General features: G+C 36.7%; 1 protein-coding gene across 2 annotated transcripts in view; it reads right to left on the reverse strand.

The window, feature by feature from the left end:
• LOC128645551 (UTP--glucose-1-phosphate uridylyltransferase-like) overlaps window positions 1-12,207 on the reverse strand; it is a 71,205-nt gene that overhangs the window by 33,298 nt on the left and 25,700 nt on the right. The window contains exons 2-4 of one of the 2 annotated variants that reach the window (XM_053698604.1): window positions 9,749-9,835; window positions 8,603-8,805; window positions 6,429-6,518 (exon numbers count right to left, since the gene is read on the reverse strand). In XM_053698604.1, the coding sequence (XP_053554579.1) occupies window positions 6,429-6,518; window positions 8,603-8,794 (282 nt within the window). In that variant the 5' untranslated portion in view covers window positions 8,795-8,805; window positions 9,749-9,835. Of the gene's footprint in view, window positions 1-6,428; window positions 6,519-8,602; window positions 8,806-9,746; window positions 10,138-12,207 lie in introns of those variants that run through there. The other variant, XM_053698603.1, reaches the window with a different exon arrangement.

The following is a 12,207-nucleotide window of genomic DNA, read 5'->3' on the forward strand; positions in this document are numbered from 1 at the left end:
CGCAGTAGTGGGACTCTTTGATAGAGTTAGTTACACCTATGAACTTTCATTTTACACTAATTTGTTTGCACGAATAAGAATACTGAGCAGTCTCTTTACTTTTGAACATTATTGGAAGACATCTTCACCAGATCAGTGAACCAGATCCTGCGAGGTCGGGCAGGAGCTATTAGGACCCAAGACACCCTTTCCTGATAGATACGAGCTATTACTCGAGGAAGGAGGGCAAAACAGAAAGAACAGGATGCTAGAGCGAAGTCCCAAGGAAACTGCTACATCATCATCAGAACTGCTTGAAGATCTCTTGATCTGTACCTTGGAAGAATAGCGTTTAGATGAGACGCCATCATATACAACTCCGGAACCCCCCACCTGAGGGATATCCTCGAGAATACAAGAAGAAAAAAAGCCCACTCTCATGGATGAAAAGTCTGCCTGCTCAGGGATCCGCCTCCCAGAAGCTCAGCCCTGGGATGAGGATGGCAGAGAGGAGACAAACGAGAGACTCCACCCACTGGAGAATGTGAGTCATCTCCTTTATAGGTAAGGAAATCCAAGTTCCTCCCTAGAGGAGAAAAAAAAAAACGCCACTGAGGATGCAGACCAACTGATATCTGAGAAATCAGACAAAAAATAGATGAAATCAAGAGAGCATTGAAGATAGTTCCCTGATCCAAGATGATTAGTGAGAGAGAAGACTCCTCTCTGTCCGAGATCCTGAGTCAATAAAAAACAAAAACCAATTGCTCCCCAGCTCGACAGCTGACAGGTCTCAGATTGAAGCGGGCAAAAGAAACAATGTCTATGGAGTCCACCAAAGGACCCATTATTCCAAACACAGAGTCACCGAAGCGGGCAGAGGACTGCAGAGAAAACCATATCCAAAAGGACTTGATGTTCCTGACCATAATAAGAAAAACTACATGGAGATCAAAACTATGATAATTCCTAAAAAGTATTCCCTAGTAACTGGATTCTTATCCAGACACACCATCCACCCAAAAGAGAGTAGAATCAACAAGAGATATCTGGTTGAGAGCGCGCCCAAACCAAAATATCATCCAGAAAAAACGCCCCTCATTCTAGAGATCTGGCAACTGCCAGAAGAGCCCATAGAACTAGAAATAATCAAGGGGCGAGGGCTACAAATTGGATAAATAGGGCAAAAAGCAAAATTCCGAAATGGGAAGGCTCCTAGAGAATAGGAACCTAGTATACCCATGCATCAAGACTAAGGCGTCATGTACAGACCCTGAACTGAAGGAGAAAACGATCGTCTCCCTTAGAAGAACGATCTAGATACTAAAAATTCCCACTTCCTTTGGAACCATGAATAGGATGTTCCCTGACCTGCTTCACCAGAAGAGCTGGAACAAATCTCTTGGTAAGGAAATCTAGAAAAAAGTCTGGATGCCTATCTCTTAAACTGGACTTAAGATAATCCAGATAGGAAAAATCTGTCTCTAGGAGAACAAGAAAAACAGTTCCTCCTGTATCCCTCAGATACTACTTCCACTGAAAATGCAAACTGCATGCCGAGGGTACCACTAGTGACTTCCTTGCTAGGCTCTGCCTGGGATTAAACCACAGGCTCCAGGTTCAGAGCCCAGTTTGCTCTGTCTGTTCCACTGGAGGATACTTTTCCAGGAACTAAGGCGTCACGATCCAAGCCTGAGAAAAGATGGAGGTATTAAGCCTAATATACCTGGTGATCCCAAGTGGTCACCCATCCTGGTACTGACCAGGTCTGGCCCTACTTAACTTTAGAGATCAGACAGGATCAGATGCATTCAGTGTAGAGTGGCGATAGACTCTACATGACCTGAGGTCAGATCGGGCGCGAACCCTTCATGCTGAAGATCGCACACCGTTTTTCAAGAGAGAAAAATACACTTTTTTATTTTGTATTTACCTTTAGGAAAAGATATGTCACAGACATGTCCAGGACTATCCTTTGTAAAAGGATATATAGCCCCAACAGACGAGAACGAATAAACAACCCTATAGATGCAAGACAAGCTATCCTCATAGGGAAAATAACGTCCTGTTATCAACACTGGTTAACAATAAAACCAATTTAGGGCGCATGACCACTAAAAAAGAATAAAAAGACAAGGGACAAAAAAATGTCACAGGCATTAGAAATTATGACACCTCTATAGGAGAAATATTGTAATATACTTTTCCTATATAAAAATTATAGGAAAATCAGCTTGCAAACATACATTCAAGGTGCCAGTAGCTGCAGATTGTTGCAAACTGCAAACCTTCTGCTTGCCTACTATAGATGGCTATTCAAAGAAAAAATATATAAGAGCAATAGCTCTCTCAATATGAGAGGAGATAAACAAGCCCTTAAATTTAAGATAGGGCAACATACATGACATCCCTAGAAAACATACATCAGTATGATAGAGAATATATGTGGTCCATAATATATAAATCTGGGAAAGATCTCTATTCTTCCATAGGAGATTGTCATGCCTCTAAAAGGTCTAAAACTCCAGTCACCCAAGTAGTACAGTGACTAACAGAGAACCTTTATAAAATAATATATTATTAGTGAAAATGTACAAAAATGTATGCAAAGAGACTTGCAACACAAGAGGAAAGACTGCAGGTTACTGGATTATATAATACTTAGGCCCACTTATGATTAAGGTCAGACAAGTGAAGATAGATAAATATGTGGATTAAATCACACAAACATACTCATTTATACAAGATAACTTTATTGGAGAAAAAATATTAAAAGTCCGACTGGACTCATACTCATGCACACACACACATACAATTAAAACTAGCTGAAACTCAGGTAATAATGGTTTACTATCAAAAAGCACTCCAATAATAAATAATTTGTTACTGCCAAGGGATATCACTAATATGATCAACAGTGATCTGATCGTCTGAATACCTGTGGATCCTGCATATCACCAACTCCATTACTTTTAGTTACAATATGATATAATAGACACATTTGTAACAACGAGTTTCGGTCTGTTGCAAGTAGTATCTATTTAGGAGGGTCATTCACCGATACTCAATATATTTGGAGCTACCCTAAGTACTTTAATTATTTTGTTTGCTGGATTTAGTGTTTATTAGCAACAACGATTTTTAGTGATTCAGTATACCTAATGTTATGATACTTTGACTACAATAGCATATGTATTTGACCAGTAAACTTCCTCCATTCAGCTATCGAATTTGACATAACAATCCTTAGTAGTGGGTGACACACAGTAATTGCAACGCTGGATATTTTAATTAAAGGCATATACTACACTTCATTACGAATTTAAGGTTGACACCAAAACATCTGTGGTTCCTATATACTTAAAAACTAACAATTACCAGTTGTAATATCTGTAATAACAATTACAGCGCAACCTTCACTTATTTTGTGAATAAGCTATTAATATATTTATTTTTGTGCATGGACAGCTAATGAATACACTGACATCCTAGCACACAAAATTATACAGCATTTTACTTATTCCTCACTATGCAGGTTTGCTCCTAGGAAAGACTAACAAACTTATTAGACACATTCTCCTGCTGTCTATAGTCATTTGTACACTGCCTGGGATAAATTATAATTCAATGCCATATTAGTGATATCCCTTGGCAGTAACAAATTATTTATTATTGGAGTGCTTTTTGATAGTAAACCATTATTACCTGAGTTTCAGCTAGTTTTAATTGTATGTGTGTGTGTGCATGAGTATGAGTCCAGTCGGACTTTTAATATTTTTTCTCCAATAAAGTTATCTTGTATAAATGAGTATGTTTGTGTGATTTAATCCACATATTTATCTATCTTCACTTGTCTGACCTTAATCATAAGTGGGCCTAAGTATTATATAATCCAGTAACCTGCAGTCTTTCCTGTTGTGTTGCAAGTCTCTTTGCATACATTTTTGTACATTTTCATGTATATTACTGCATAAGGTTCTGGAATTCAGGGACTACAAGTATTATTAAAGGTGATTTAGCCCTTGAATTTAAACTTAATAACCCATTACTTTTCCCTCACCACCCCCAGTTAAACGAATATATTATTAGTGTCTTAAGGCTATATTGAGGATTATTCCTTTAAGAGACCCAAAATATGAATATAAATAAACACATGAACTCCTCACAAAAGGAGAATGGGGTTGTATCTTATACTTAAAGGGACAGTCTAGGCCAAAATAAACTTTCATGATTCAGATAGAGCATGTCATTTTAAACAATTTTCCAATTTACTTTTATCACCAATTTTGCTTTGTTCTCTTGGTATTCTTAGTTGAAAGCTTAACCTAGGAGGTTCATATGCTAATTTCTTAGACCTTGAAGGCCACCTCTTTTCAGAATGCATTTTAACAGTTTTTCACCACTAGAGGGTGTTAGTTCACGTATTTTTATATAGATAACACTGTGCTTGTGCACGCGAAGCTATCTGGGAGCAGGCACTGATTGGCTAAACTGCAAGTCTGTCAAAAGAACTGAAATAAAGGGGCAGTTTGCAGAGGCTTAGATACAAGATAATCACAGAGGTTAAAAGTATATTAATATAACAGTGTTGGTTATGCAAAACTGGGGAATGGGTAATAAAGGGATTATCTATCTTTTAAAACAATAAAAATTCTGGTGTAGACGGTCCCTTTAACAAAATTGACACATATGCGATGAACTGCTACTAGGTGGCGACAAATACTAAGGGAACACACTCTCAAAAACAACACATGTCCTGAAAGTAAAGTGCCGATTCATAATGGAGTATTGTAAGAATTATTACAACTTCCATGCACCAAATAAAAAATATTTGTAGAGATAACAGATCTTGTGCCCCTAAGTATATTTAAACACATCTTATTTAACCCTTCAGAGGTATAACAAGATAAATGCACCTGCAACCTGATGTGTAGATAACATCCCTTGCAAAAGAACATAGCGGTGCTATAGAAACCGGCCACAATGGCGAATCTGAAAAGCACACCAGTAAAAAAGAGAGCTCGAAAAATAAACATATGAAGGAACAACTAGACTAGTACACCCTAGTCCGCGAAGCGGTTGCCACTACTGCGATTGCGAACATCAGAGGGAAGAAAAACATAACATCCTGAGATTCTATACAGGGTCATACAGAGCAATAACATAAGCGCGCGAAAATACAGCCATATAAACAGTATGAACCCTCATCATTAGAATGTTCTAACTAATAAAACAATCTAAAGAGAACAGAACTGGGATGAGAATATTATCGCCATCACAGATCGAAGGCTTGGCTGCTTCCCACTCTTCTCTAAGAGCAGATTCACAACTGCATGGGGCTTAAGCGTGCCAAAACAGCCGTCAACAGCGGGGAGAGCTATTTTTTAAACTGTGCACTGTCTTTAATAATAATAATAATAATAATAATAATAATAAACTACTGATTAAATTCTCTCTCACACACACATTATACCTGTCAACCAGGATGGATTTTCCATGACTTTTTCTAAATAGTTTTTACAATTTTGTAATTGAATACTTTTTAACCTCTTAAAAACATATTGTGGTCATTTTAAAAGGGACAGTAAAGTAAATATTTAGATAGAGCATGCCATTTTAAACAACTTTCCATTCTACTTCTGTTATCAAATTTGCTTCGCTCTCTTGGTATCTTTTATTAAAGAGTAAAACTAGGTAGGCTCATAAGAGCTCAGGAGTGTGCATGTGTCTAGTACTCTATGGCAGCAGTGCTTATTGTATAACAAAGCTACAAATAATGTTGCAGAACACTGCTGCCATAGAGTACCGTTTAAAATTGCATGCTCTATCTGAATCCTGAAAATTAAATTTTGACTTTACTGTCACTTTAAGTCCCTATTTTAATGTGCTGCGTAAAGCTGTTCAATTTGGTGTTCATTTTCTATAGCATTTAAATCCACTGGAAGAGAGTTTGTATAAAGCAGATACATTGCACAAGATATAAGAAAAACACCATATTTACTTATGTAAAGACAGGCTAAGCATGCAAACAACTGTATAAAAACTGATTTTGCTTATTTTTTAAGAAAATTGTGCTGATTTCCAGACTCCTAACCAAGCCCCACAGTGCCAGATGTATACATGCGTTTACATACTTCTGCTGGCTCCGGGTTATGTTATCTGTCTTTTCATATGCAGGGAAGGGGGAGGGTCTGCTCTAATTGTTTCCTCAGCCCCTTTCACTGGGTGTCCCAGACTAACCTCATCAACAGTGTTAACGTGAGCTTTTAAGTAAGTTTTTAAGGTTTTATACTCAATTTTTATATCAGTATCTGTGCATATTCTTCTTTATAGTAGTGTCTATTACATGTAGTTATATGAAAATTGGTGTATACTGTCCCTTTAACCTCCACCAAAGAAACATATTGCCCTATTGATTTTAAAAGCAGCCTATTTATATATCAACATACCTCATTACTGGAAGTTCCATCATTTATAACTGTTACTGAACTACAGTTTTGTGCCCATTCTTCAAATTTACTGTAGTACAAAGCATTGGTCTGGAAAATAAAATAAATACACAAGAACAGGTAAGTATTATATCTCTAAAGAGAAGTGCTATTTATTTTCCACTGCATGTTGTTGTTTTTTGATCTAAAGGGTTATATTTGTAAATACAATATTTCATTCTAAAACTAGCATAGCCATCCATCTACATATTATTTTATCATGGTGGTCTTATTACCAGTGCACAAGGATCTCCCATGTAGTCCTACAACTTCTATCAATATCAGCAGCAGATGCATAGCCCAATTCATTTATCTAGAAAGCTAATTTAACCCCTTAACTGCAGAGCTGTTTTGGAGTCTTTAGATGCTTCTCACATTTCAGGCCTACTGTAGGCCACTCTTCAATGAGAACCCCGCACATAAAAACGAGTTATATATTGTTTTTAGCAGACCCAGCAGATTCAAATTATACCATTATTTTATGTACTATATATATATATATATATATATATATATGTGACAACACTGAATAAATGACTCTTTGCTACAATGTAAAGTAGTGAGTGTACAGCCTGCATAACAGTGTAAATTTGCTGTCCCCTCAAAATAACTCAACACACAGCCATTAATGTCTAAACCGTTGGCAACAAAAGTAAGTACACCCCTAAGTGGAAATGTCCAAATTGGTCCCAAAGTGTCAATATTTTGTGGGGCCACCATTATTTTCCAGCACTGCCTTAACCCTCTTGGGCATGAAGTTCACCAGAGCTTCACAGGTTGCCACTGGAGTCCTTAAGATGATAGATATAGAAAAATACTCCTCTGTTGGTTAATTATTATATATATTTTTCTAGACACATGATGAAATTAGAGTTATTTGTATATATATATATATATATATATATATATATATATATATACACACACACACACATACATACATACAGTATATATATATATATATATATATATATGTGTGTTTTTCTTATATGAATATAACATGTATTTTTATTTATCTAGTTGTCCTATTTTAAATATGTGTGTGTTTATTAATATTTTAAACTTTTTAATATTTTTACACAATTGTTATATTATCCTTTTAGACTTTACTTGTATATAGAGAAACTAAACTTTTTTTGTACAAACGTATGTGGTATTCCTGGTTTCCAATAGTGCTATGCGGGACTAGTGGAGAGTAATACTCTTCACGGAATGGTAATGGCGTCCATAGCAACAGGTTGCCTAGCACGGCCTTGGCGTCTATGACACCTTACGCCTACGCCGGTAACATCATCCACGTCACATTTCTGGAAACTAGGGTCCACGCCCCCTATGTGATCAGTATCAGTGCCTCCAGCAGTATTTATAGGCTTTCAATTACAGTTGTAATATATACCTCTGAGGAAGAAGGGAGTTTATTCAATATTACCCTTCGAAACATGTAAGGTTATAGAGGCTGTGTACCTCTTTTTGTCTAGAGTTTTTTGGATCTTGGTATATTATTTAAGGAATATTCGCTGTTTGCTGAATTTTTTCACCTTTATTTTATTGCTGTTTTCATACCTCATAATATTGAGGGGTTTAAATGTGAGTGGGATTACTACATGTGGTGTTATTTTTCGTATACATTTTCAATAAACAGTTTAACACTATGAGCCATTTTTTGGTTCTTTCTTCCATGTCTTTGCTGAGAGATTCGTGTTAACTTCAGACTCACGTGACAGAGGCATCACTGGCTGCTGAAAGTTTCTTTTCGGATTGATTGGGGAAACGGAGGAGCCTTTACGATCCAGCTATCGAGTTCCATACTCTGGGAGGAGCCAAGTGTTTCACCGATACAATCTTTCTTACCTCATATGGATTTAGGGTACTTGAAGTAAGTTTACATCCGAGTGGGGCCTGAATCAGGACAGACATTCTACAGAGATCATAATTCTCTTTCCAATCAACTGAAAGGTCTCCTGACATTAGAAAAAATGTGCTATACTCTAGGCCTGAATGCTGTCATTATTTATTGATAATAGAACATAGTTGTTAGTGTGTTTTCCTGGGGTTTCTTTAGTGTGTTGTTTCAGAGAAAATTATGCCAAATTATTCCCTAACAGCTGCAAATGTTGGAAAAGATGAAAACTCACAATCACAAAAATATCCAAGATATCATCTGTTTCTTTCAAGGCTTTCACCCAATATGATATAAGTGGGAGCTGCCCAACTGGAAGCAAAGGTTTTGGGATTCCAATCAGATGCTTCAATTTTTCGTTACTGTCCTTCTGAAGGTCTTGAAGGAGTCTTGTACCATAACCAGCAGCCAAGATAATAGCTTTCATTTTCACTATACCTAAGAAATACATCAGAAAAATTATAAGCAAATGTAAGTTTAGAATGATTTTTTTAACATATGTGCTTGAGGTTTATCTAAATCAACTGCAGGATTATTTAAGGAGCTAATAAGCTGTAGTGAGAATCCACCAAGAAACATCTTTAATGGATTTTCTAAGCTTACAAACGTAGGGATTTAAGGGTTAATTACAATCCTTTAGAAATGCTGATCAAATGATTTATGTACAAAAATCCTCTAGACTTTAATAGAGAATTTTGCAGAAACACTTTTCTAAAAAATTTATGATCAGGTCTTTAGTGTTTAATCAACTTTAATATATTTTGATGGTCTTTGAAAAACATGCAGAAAATATTGTATAGCTCTTAAAGGGACAGTCAACACCAGAATGTTTGTTGTTTAAAAAGATAGAAAATTCCTTTATTACCCATTCCTCTGTAATTACCTTGTATCTAAGCCTCTTCAGACTGCCCCCTTATTTCAGTTCATTTGACAGACTTGCATTTTAGCCAATCAGTGCTCACTCCTCGGCAAATTCATGTGTATTAGCTCAATGCTATGTATGTGAAACACATGAACTAATGCTCTCTAGTGGTGAAAAATTGTCAAAATGCTTTCAGATTATAAGCGGCTTTCAAGGTCTAAGAAATTAGCATATTAACCTCCTAGGTTTAGCTTTCAACTAAGAATACAAAATAACAAAGCAAAATTGGTGATAACAGTAAATTGGAAAGTTGTTTAAAATTAGACACAGTGTATTAATTAATTTAAAATAAAAATACTGTCAGATATTTTGTTTATACAGCTTTATTTGGAAGATTGACATCAGTTGCTGAATAAGAAGCTGTGAGGAATAGAAGAAAATAGAGGGGCGCCTCATGTGTAGGATCAACAGATATAAAAATCAGTAATAACAGTAGTAGAGCCAAATGGGTACTCACACACTTCACAAGCACACCAATGTGCTGGTAGTAGCAGGCTGCAGATTCAAATAGGTGTGGCAGCTCACCTCTCAGGTAGTACTGTGATGCTGGAGATGGAAAAGGAGACACAGAAAAAAAGCACTACATGTGCAGACTGTTAAAAATATAACAAACAATATTTTCAGTGGTACAGATGGTTACTCACATACTCCATGAGCACACTTATGTGCTGGTAGAAACAAGCTGCAAATTTTAGGCAGGTGTAGCAGCTCACCCCAGATCAGATTTCTTAATGCTGTAATCAAATGGCTCCAATAGGTAACACAAAGTCCCAAAAAAGTAGAGAGACTCTTATGTATCAGCAGGGCAGTAGGTAGGTAATGATATCCACTCAAAGGCGTATTTCCAGTAAAATACAAATATTTATTAAAAGCAAAAGTTAAAAAACACAACAGAACAATTGCTGTGTTAGGTGGATAAAAAAGGGGTTGACAGTGACCCCAATAATGCAACGCGTTTCTCGGTTTTGCACCGTTTCATCAGGCATAAAATTGTTCTTATTCCTACCTCTCCTGCCTCTGCTTTATATAGCCAGCTAACAAACAGTATCCTCCTTTCAGAGGGGTGTGTTTAACAATTAATCACTGATACCTGTCTAAGGTGGCTAGTCTCCTAATTACAAAATGTTAAGGAAATCCAATGTACTTATATATGCAAGAAAACTGTCTATTTGTTTTTTATAATATACGTGTATATGTACAAAAGACTAGCTTTCTATCTGATATACGTATGTGTATAAGTGTAAGGGGGATTTTCTTTCTATTCTATAGATCTCCCAACAGTGATAGTCTATTCCTATACTATATATGTTATATGGCTCATCCATCAGTAATATTTCCCTATATTAATTCCATATATTAATTGGCCGGGTGCATATGAATTTTAACCTCTGTAGGGTTTTTTTCGCCTATATCTAGAATTATTCATAGCCGTAAACTTTTTACAAAATAATCTGTCCTCTTAATAATATGTCCTAACGTTGTACTTTATAGGTATTAATGGGGGTTTCTATACTACGGTAATTTTACCAATGCTGCACTCTACAAGCAGCATATATGAAATTTACAGCGAAACATTAACCCAATATTGACTTGGCTCAACTAAATGGTATGCACTGTATTATAAATAGTGCCCTAGTGTTCCGATTTCTTTAGATAAATTTGTAATTTTTATAATTACATAGTATATTCGATCCCAAAATGTGATAAAAATCACACATAATAAATATCAAAATAAACCACGATTGTGGAGCAAAACAGTCTAAAATCTAGTATTTAAATACAAAAAATCAAATTTATGTTGATAAATCTTGGAGTAATGCATAAAGTAGCATATGGTGAATATTAATATGGTGTATAATATAACATAATATGTCTCAAAATGTGATGTTGCAACTAAATGTGACAGTAATAACAGAATTTATGTTTACCTGATAAATTACTTTCTCCAACGGTGTGTCCGGTCCACGGCGTCATCCTTACTTGTGGGATATTCTCTTCCCCAACAGGAAATGGCAAAGAGCCCAGCAAAGCTGGTCACATGATCCCTCCTAGGCTCCGCCTACCCCAGTCATTCGACCGACGTTAAGGAGGAATATTTGCATAGGAGAAACCATATGATACCGTGGTGACTGTAGTTAAAGAAAATAAATTATCAGACCTGATTAAAAAACCAGGGCGGGCCGTGGACCGGACACACCGTTGGAGAAAGTAATTTATCAGGTAAACATAAATTCTGTTTTCTCCAACATAGGTGTGTCCGGTCCACGGCGTCATCCTTACTTGTGGGAACCAATACCAAAGCTTTAGGACACGGATGAAGGGAGGGAGCAAATCAGGTCACCTAAATGGAAGGCACCACGGCTTGCAAAACCTTTCTCCCAAAAATAGCCTCAGAAGAAGCAAAAGTATCAAACTTGTAAAATTTGGTAAAAGTGTGCAGTGAAGACCAAGTCGCTGCCCTACATATCTGATCAACAGAAGCCTCGTTCTTGAAGGCCCATGTGGAAGCCACAGCCCTAGTGGAATGAGCTGTGATTCTTTCAGGAGGCTGCCGTCCGGCAGTCTCGTAAGCCAATCTGATGATGCTTTTAATCCAAAAAGAGAGAGAGGTAGAAGTTGCTTTTTTGACCTCTCCTTTTACCAGAATAAACAACAAACAAGGAAGATGTTTGTCTAAAATCCTTTGTAGCATCTAAATAGAATTTTAGAGCGCGAACAACATCCAAATTGTGCAACAAACGTTCCTTCTTCGAAACTGGTTTCGGACACAAAGAAGGCACGACTATCTCCTGGTTAATGTTTTTGTTAGAAACAACTTTTGGAAGAAAACCAGGTTTAGTACGTAAAACCACCTTATCTGCATGGAACACCAGATAAGGAGGAGAACACTGCAGAGCAGATAATTCTGAAACTCTTCT

Source organism: Bombina bombina, chromosome 1, assembly GCF_027579735.1.
Source record: "Bombina bombina isolate aBomBom1 chromosome 1, aBomBom1.pri, whole genome shotgun sequence".
Classification (NCBI taxonomy): domain Eukaryota; kingdom Metazoa; phylum Chordata; class Amphibia; order Anura; family Bombinatoridae; genus Bombina; species Bombina bombina.